The sequence below is a fragment of the Buceros rhinoceros genome, unplaced genomic scaffold (genome assembly GCF_000710305.1).
Source record: "Buceros rhinoceros silvestris isolate BGI_N320 unplaced genomic scaffold, ASM71030v1 scaffold5388, whole genome shotgun sequence".
Lineage (NCBI taxonomy): Eukaryota > Metazoa > Chordata > Aves > Bucerotiformes > Bucerotidae > Buceros > Buceros rhinoceros.
In genome coordinates this window covers 13187-21316 of record NW_010427311.1, presented here as the reverse complement: position 1 = coordinate 21316, position 8130 = coordinate 13187, and the positions used below count along the sequence as shown (strand labels likewise).

At 46.2% G+C, this 8130-nt stretch overlaps 1 protein-coding gene across 1 annotated transcript; it reads left to right on the top strand.

Annotated features, from left to right (window-relative positions):
• Positions 1–3291: 3291 nt before the first annotated feature.
• On the top strand, positions 3292–6104 carry LOC104498454 (HLA class II histocompatibility antigen, DQ beta 1 chain-like; the record flags this gene model as incomplete). The annotated part of the gene is given in 7 exon segments (XM_010141835.1): positions 3292–3307; positions 3310–3439; positions 3494–3522; positions 4107–4146; positions 4234–4409; positions 4548–4658; positions 6042–6104. Coding segments are annotated over 7 exon segments (565 nt in total), but the record flags the coding sequence as incomplete, so codon positions are not given.
• Between the last annotated feature and the right edge of the window lie 2026 nt (positions 6105–8130).

The window sequence follows — 8130 nt, the reverse complement described above, 5'->3', positions numbered from 1 at the left end:
TGCAGTGCTGGAGCCAACTCATAGCTCTGATCCCTTTCTGGTACATGAACTGGGAGCCATTTTGGAGCCATTTCAGGTGTCTGCAAAGACACGGCAAGCTTTGCAAGAAACCACCGGGCAGTGGGCATTTTGGAAGCTTTACAATAAACAATAGATAGTGAGCTTTCTCAGGAAAAGTGATGGGGGGTGTCTGTGTGTGTGGTAGTGGACTAGTTACAACAAAGCGGATTCTCCCATGATGAGCCCATAATCATGAGCCTTGTGATCAGATACCAAGGGATGGGAAAGGGAAAGGAGTTGCCACAATAGTGAGTTTTCCCATGATCATGAAACTCCTATTGAGGAAGAAGAGTAAAGATGAAGTCAAACAACCACCAGTGACCCCAGTAGTGAAATTGGGCATGCACAAAGTTACAGATTATGTAATTGGAAGGTGGAGTTTGGGGCTGTCCACACATACATACTGGCTGTACCTTATGTGAGGGGCAGCTTTAACCTCTACTATAAGGGTAGTGCTGTTTGAGCACAGAGACCAGGTAGCTACATGGCATGACGAGGACCGTGTTGCCTCCGTGGGGACACCCACAAGGGTCTGGTAACTTCTGATGCCTCACCTCTGAAACCGTCTATGCTGGGAATGCTGTTGGACATCAATTGCCAGCCTAGGGTGGGTATGTATATGAACCAAGGTAACTTCTCCTTTCCCTTTCTCCCCTTAATTCCTCATGATGAATTGCACTTGGACAGAAGTAAACGCTTATTCTGCCCTCAAATGCCCACAGGGTGCATCACTAGTTGTCTTAATCATAGTAGCAGTAATTTTAATTGTAATACTTTGGAAGCCTAAATTCTAACAATCTGTGGTTTATGTGACTCCACATTTAGTCTGTTTTTAGATAAAATAAACCTTGTTATACTTGTGTAACTGTTTGTGCGCATGTCTATGATTTTAGTCACCCTGGGATCCTTCAGACCCTTCCTGGAACTCCTGCACAGCAGAGCTCTTCTACAAGCTCTCCAGAGGGCACTGGTGCTGTTTATGGATCAGACTGGTAACGTAAATCTGGACTGGGAGGCAGAAAGATGGTGGTGCGGGTGTCTGCAGGAATGGAGGTTTAAAGGATGGTGAGAAATAATGATTTTCCTCTACTCCCGGCTGGGTGTAGGGTCTCTGGAGAAAGCACAAAGCAGCGATTGCAAAGGGCTTCCAAACAGGCAGAGACAGTTTTTGGACGGGAGAATCAGCCTTATGCTTGTAGCGTATCACCTCGTTGGCACCATCTGTATAGCAATTGTCAGCCTTCCCCTGGCAGAAGAAGTGCTCTGAAATGCCTCCTCTGTGGATGTTTCAGCCTTGTGCCTTAGCTCCAGACTGTCTCCTCATCCATGCCCTCTCTATCTTCCTGTTCTTTCACTCTGTCATTTCTAGTGAGTGGAGGAGGAAGAGCTCCCCACAGTTCTGCTTTTGAAGTGAGTCTGTCCATGTTCTCTTCTGATTCTGAGGCTTTTAGCCTCAGATACTCCAGATCTGGCCGGGGATTGGGACTCCCAAGAAGGGCAAGGAACAAGGTAGCAGCGAGAAATCAAATCTTGCCTCCTCCAAGATGACTTTCTTCTGTCTGGTGTCTGATGAAACGAACTTGGTTTGCCCACATAGCTCAAAACTGGAGATGCTGATACAGAAATACTCTCCTTTCAGGACTAGGTGTGTGTAAATCTTTTCCATCTCTCCTTCTGAGAGCCCTGAAGGTGTATTTCTCATCAGTGGCCTCTTTTTCTGATTTTGAGGGCTTTTTTAGCAAAGGCTTTTATCAGCAGTGGTGTCCACTATTCATGGATCTGGAGTCCTGAGTATCCCCAGGAAGTCCCACATTCTTTTGTCTACATTGCCAAGAGATCAACTTGTACCTTCTATGCAATCTTGACATAGTGACAGATAAAGGACTATTCATGCAGGGCCTGAGCATGTCCTCCCAAAAGGAAGAAGAGTAAAGCGGATAGATAAATCCTTGTTCATCTGTGGATAATACGGAGTTCTTCAGTCTGACAGACACCTTGCAGTTCTGAAGTCTTCTTGCTGTGTCAGTGGATGCCCTTTGGTGTCCTTATAGGTCCTCGTTTGAAAGTTAGGTACGCAAGATAGTCAACATCATGCTGTGCCTTAAATGTGGGAATGAGACACTGTGATTAGAAAGCACTGACCTTTTATTCCATGATAACTTGATAACCTGAAATGAAGCACATTTGTCTTTATTCCATAATAGATAATGTCTATTTGTTTGTTTTACAGCAGCAACTTTCCCATGGAATGAGATACAAAGTAGTAATGCATTCCTTCCAATAAATGAGCAAACTGCTAGTTTAGATATTTCAGTCTTTCTGTCTCAACTTCCAGGTTTTTTTCTCAGTCCTTCGCTGAAGATAAAACCAGAGTAGTTGCAAAACCTGCTCTTAACATGTCCTTCAAATATTTCTCTATATTTCCCAGCAGCAGAAGAAAAGGGGAGGCCCTGTCCTGTCAGAAGGTAAGACGTGGCCTGGCCTGGCTGACGATAGGTTTCAAGACAAGGCCAGCTTCGTGGTGACTCTCTTTGCTCAGTGGGTGGGTGACTAAGCACAATGCTCAGAGGTGCTCTAAGCTTGTTCTGCTGGGGCTAGGCTGTATTTATGGTCCCCTGAGAGCACCCCTGGGTCCCAGGAGGGAGCCAGCTCAGAGATAGCATCCCGAGGATGGAGCCCAGGAGTTGCACAGTGATATCTGAGCTGCTTTGTTGACTGTTCTACTCTGATAGTGCTCATTTGTCATGTTTGCTGGTGAAACCCTTATTCGGCTTTCCTCCAGAAAAGATTCTAGTGAAAGGCAGGAATTGAACCCTTTCCGGCCTGGTTACCAGTGATGTTGCCCAGTTCTGGTATGGAGAGGATCTGTAGCGAGGGTCTGTCCAATCCTCTCAGTGTTTGGGAACTTCCTCAAGTTCCTCCACTCAGAGCTTTGCTGAGAAGTTCCTACTTTGATCTGAGATGGAGTTGTCAGCAGTCTAGTTCTCTCTTCAAGATTTTTTTTCCTGCCACCTGAGCAACAATGGCCACTCTGTGAATTTCTGGGTTCAAAACCTCCTGGTTTGTGATGAAAGGGATTAGGAGAAACATGGCCATTCTTGCAGACCCTCCAGGAGAGCAGAGGTCCTGGGTATTCAGGAACAAAAGAATGCAGCAGCAAGATGTCCATCCTGACCTCATCCCATGCGTCTCCACCCAGAGCATGTCCTGCTGCAGTGAAAACTGGTGTGTCACTACATGAATAGCACTCACAGGTGAGATACCTGGACAGGTTAATCTGGAACTGGCAGGAGATTTGTTCCTCTGACGGTGAGGTGGGTTTCTATGTGGCCCACACAGAGCTGGGACAGGCAATTGCTCAGTATTGGAACAGGCTGCAGTGGCTTAGCTACCTGCGGGCTTCAAGGAAGAAATACTGCAGCTATAACTGAAGGAGGACTCAGAGTGTCATGAACCAGAGAAGTGTGGCTTTGGAGGGGAGAAGATTAGAGTGGCATGGGGAAACTGCTTTCCCCAGCCTGGGACCACATCTATCACCTCCCTGCCCGGCAGCCACTAGATGTCAGAGGAGCTCAGTGGATGGTGGGAGATAGATCTGATTTTAGTGGAGAGAGGAGAGTGAAGTGCCGTGGACCGGAGAGGTTAGCACCTTTACTCTAAGACTGAAGGAAATGACTGCAGAAAGGTGTGGGAGAGGACTCTCAACCCTGACAAATGTACCTCTCTTCCTACCAATACCTGGAGCAATGGACCCTCCTGAGAGGTGAGAGAAGACATGAAATGCTCCTACTAGATGTTTATGGGAGAAGCAGAACTCATCTTCTGTGATGGTTTTTCACTGAGGGAAAAAAGAGAGGATTAAAGGTGAATGTGTCTGGGAGATGTGTAATATGACATCGCTCTGAAGACAGTGGGATCTGGACCAAAGGGTGTGCTGACAAATGGGTTTGGAGGAGAAATGTGTATGATGTCTGTAGGTCCTGTTGCTAGGAATGATTCCCGAGGAGGATTGGCCAGCAGTCTCCATCTCTCTCTCTCTTTTTCAGTTAAATGCAGAGTGAAAATTTCTTCCATGCAAACAGAGACGTGGGGCTATCGCAACTAGCTGGTTCATTCTGCAACACGGTTTTATTCTTCTGAAATGAAGTGGGCAGGAGATTCAAATCAATGAAGATTCAAAAATGGGCAGGAGGAGATGGACAAAGTTGTGTATGAGAACCTCCTCCTAAATGGATATTAGTCTTTCCAGTTCCTGGTTACTTTGGAAGTCACACCTAAGCAAGGTGATATCTGTGCTTGCCAGGTGGAACATACTAGCCTATCAGTGCCCATCACCATGGCCCAGATAAGCGACTGGAAATGAGGATATTAGAAAGTTTTAAGAGAGTTGATTCTACCTCTTCAGGGACAGAGGAAACCAGAAAAGACATTTTTTGGGAAAGCAATGTCTAGCCTGGACCTTCACTCTTTATGTGTTTTTCCAACAGAAACGTTCTCTCGATCTGCTGTGAGCCAGAAGGTGACTGGAATGCTGGGCTCTGTGCCGAGCTTAGGCTTCATCGTGGTCGAACTTGTCGTCTATCAGAAGAAAAAGAAAGGTGAAATATTCATGAGCTAAGTAGAAACCCGTCCTTAATGGGGCTGCAGAGACATGTTTTAAAGCCTGCAAGGCTTCACTAGAATTTAGATTTACCATGATAATTTCCTTGGTTTCCCAGCATTCAAGTGGATTTTATATGGTCTAATGCAATATCTGCAGAAGCCAGTGATAGCTTTTAATTTATTTTAACTGATGTTAGATTGGGCTTTCAGTGATGAGAAGCCATTTTAGAACTATCATCAGCTGCTGAAAGGTCAGCCCAGTCCTCTGAGATACAGTCCTAGGCTATGGTTATGGTTTCTTATGAGTATCAAATTAGCTGCTTCATTCCCAAATGTCTCCACATTGCTTTGTTTCAAACGTATTTTGTAGACTCCAGAAGCAAATACATTCATACTTATTTATAGAAGAATTAAAAACCCTTCTTTTGAAACTGCACAGGGGAAAAAAAGAGAGAACATTATCTTCCAGAAGGCTGCATTTTTGTTCTCACAGTGTTGGTTTGCTAAGTAACAGTGTCTTAATCCCAGCCTTTGCTTTCTCCTTTCTAATCATTTAAGATTATTAGAGTCACCAACAAGTACTAGGTAAGTTATTGTGTGATATCTTTCATGGTGCAACGAGGAATATTCCTCAGCTTAATCCCCTACTATTATTTTTTCCTAAGCAACCTCCCTTAAGCAAGGCACATCCGATGCAGCCCTTCGCTCCCATTAATTCTCCCATTAATTTAGGTCACCAGCATCAGGAGGATCTGAATTCCTTGCCCACCACCACAACTAAGGAAGAGAGAGCTTTACTAAAAATGCTGAAATCCCATTCCTTAGACCCAAACGTCAGTTTCCCGGTGAACTGCGGTGAGAACGGTTACAGATTTGACTCTAAAGGAATCAGTTTTCCAGCCTACCCAGAGCCTAAGCTTGTTGCATATGTGTTTTTCAGGTCCTCACATTATCTAAGTGAAAAATGCTTTGAGTTGGTCTCCAACATAGTCTCAGAAACTGGGTTTCCCTGCCATAAATAAATCCTGTACCAAAACAGTCTCTGGCAGGGCTGCCATGGGCTCTCTGAAGCTCAGCCAGCCCCATGGATCTTAGCAGCCCTGAGCGGTGGGTTGGCATGGGACCACTGTGCACTTGGAGATGACAGGGAGAAGGAGCAGGCTGGTCTGCTCCAGAACTTCAGAGCAGAGGTGCATCTGCAGACCGTTAGGATGAGCACGGAAAACACAGGAAAAGCAAGGGGGTGAATGCAGGAGACTCTGCTGACAGGAACCTGGAGGAGCTTTTCCTATCCCTCAGTCTAGCTGCATGGTGACTGTCAGTGCTCCAAAGCCTGCATGAGAAGTTCCTCCACCCATTTCTGTTCTTTTTTCCCAAAGGGCTGCTGTGCCTTTTTGCTGCAGCCACAGAGGAAAGCAACACGGAAAGGGACACGCTGCTGGGTAAGTCCACAGCAAACCTCTGTATATCTGTTTCTGTCTCTCAGAGTTGAGAGGAGCTGTTGCTCCTTGCTTTTTTTCCAACACTATTCCCTTTCCTCCTACTGTTGCCCATGTTACTGCCTCTTCCCCTCCCAGAAGAACTAAGAATTTGCAAATTGTCAGGCTTGCAAATTCATGGGTAATGTCAGGGAGTGATGCCGGGCCACTGAGGCTAGGATGGATTCTACTCCTCCATGAAGCTGCAGGGGGAAAACTAGAGCTTCCCAGCCCTGCACCCACCTGGAGAGAGAAGATGGGAATAAATAATAGCATTTCTAAGGAATGTTTTATCTAAGGGTCTGAAAGGACTTAATAACAGAGAGCTAATTAAATGTACTAATTAAGCCGGTGTTTAATCTCAGCTCTTTGCTAGTTTTCTCTGCTGCAGGAGCAGACATCGTCCCATATATCATGACATCCAGCCACTTTGCTTAATTGTGATTCCTCTGCACATGGTGCAGGCGCTCAGCCGCTAAGGTGATGAGAGGAACACGAAAACCTGTGTACAGGAGAAAATTAGAGGGGCGAAGCCAGCCCTGTGTGACTAACAACCTGCGAGATTATTTCCATGATGAGGATATTGACAGCCTAATTTATTTCTCCTCCCTGTTATCACTGGTTTGTTCTCATTGACACCACTGTTTTGCTAAGGGAGATGGCAACAATCTGCCTCTGGGCACATGATGACAAAATGGCCATGTTATTCCTTGGTCACGTCCTTGTCACTGTATCTCCAAGCTGTTCTGCTACAACCAGGAGAATGAGGCTGCTCGCTTTTTCTTCTCGCCATAATTCCCCATGGGCTTGCTTTTCGGTGAGGGTTTATACTGCTGCTACTGTTGTACTGTTTGGGCGTACAACCCACACAGCCACCTCTCAGATCTCCATGAGCTGTTTCCTCAGTGCCACCAAGTGCCATGAAGAGGGGACATCTGAAGTGACTGCCCAGAGCCATCTCAATACAGCAGTATTTCGGGAGCAATGTGACTTTCCTGTTTCCAGGGCTGAATGATTCCTCCTGGCTCTAGAGTTGTGGCTGACCCTGGAGCAGGTTGATGGATCATGGTGGGCCCAAGAGAAGGTGTGCTCCACAGGAGAAACAGAGGACTCACAAGTTCAAAAATCCCGGCACATCATGAAGACCATGATTCTAAGATACGCTCTGGGTGGTTTTGTTTAGTGGGGGACATCTGAAATCCTGTCATTGCTTCTTCTCACAACTGTCATAGAAACTATGCCTGGGAAGCTACCAAAAACCACAGATTGCCCAACTCAGGACAGAATAATTTTCCCCAATTTAAGCCAGCAGCTTCAGTTTGTTCCCAGTTGTAACTCCAGCTGCACACTGTTCATATATTACTGCTAATATAAATAAGGGATAGAGGTGAGTTTCTCTTAGGCTCATGACATCGGCTTGGGGTCATGACTCCTTCTTTAGGAGTTACTAATTTTAATGCAGCTGGAAATTAGTCTGTATGAGCACAGGGTCGTTAAATTAGTTGGGGCAATAGGCTGCAGTGGGGGGATGCAGCAGTCACCTTCGCTGGGAATCTCCAAGGGAAAGCCAGGCATGGAAGTCTCCAGGATGTCTTGGGAGAATGAAGCAGACCTGCCAGGATGTGGGGTGAGGACAGAGATGATGCATGGGAGGCTTTTTTTCTGAAGTGAACAAGCAAACGATTTTCTGAAGCTGGCAATCCCCCAGCGTCTCATCGCGCAGCCCTATGCAGCCAGCGGAGGAAATTGGTAACTGTACCCAGCAAGCCTGTTTTTAATTAACAAATAATTATCTACAAATTGCTGTAATTATTGCCTTGGATTCCAGAGGATGGGGACGTTAACGCGAGATGAGCGCAGTTTCCTTGCGAGTGAAATATTTTCCCTGCCTTATCGCCAGCGCCCTGCTGCTGGGAGGTTTGGGGACTCGGCAGCGCTTTCCTTTCGAGGAAGTGGTGAAACAGCTCAGGCTGCCTGGAAGGGGAAGAGC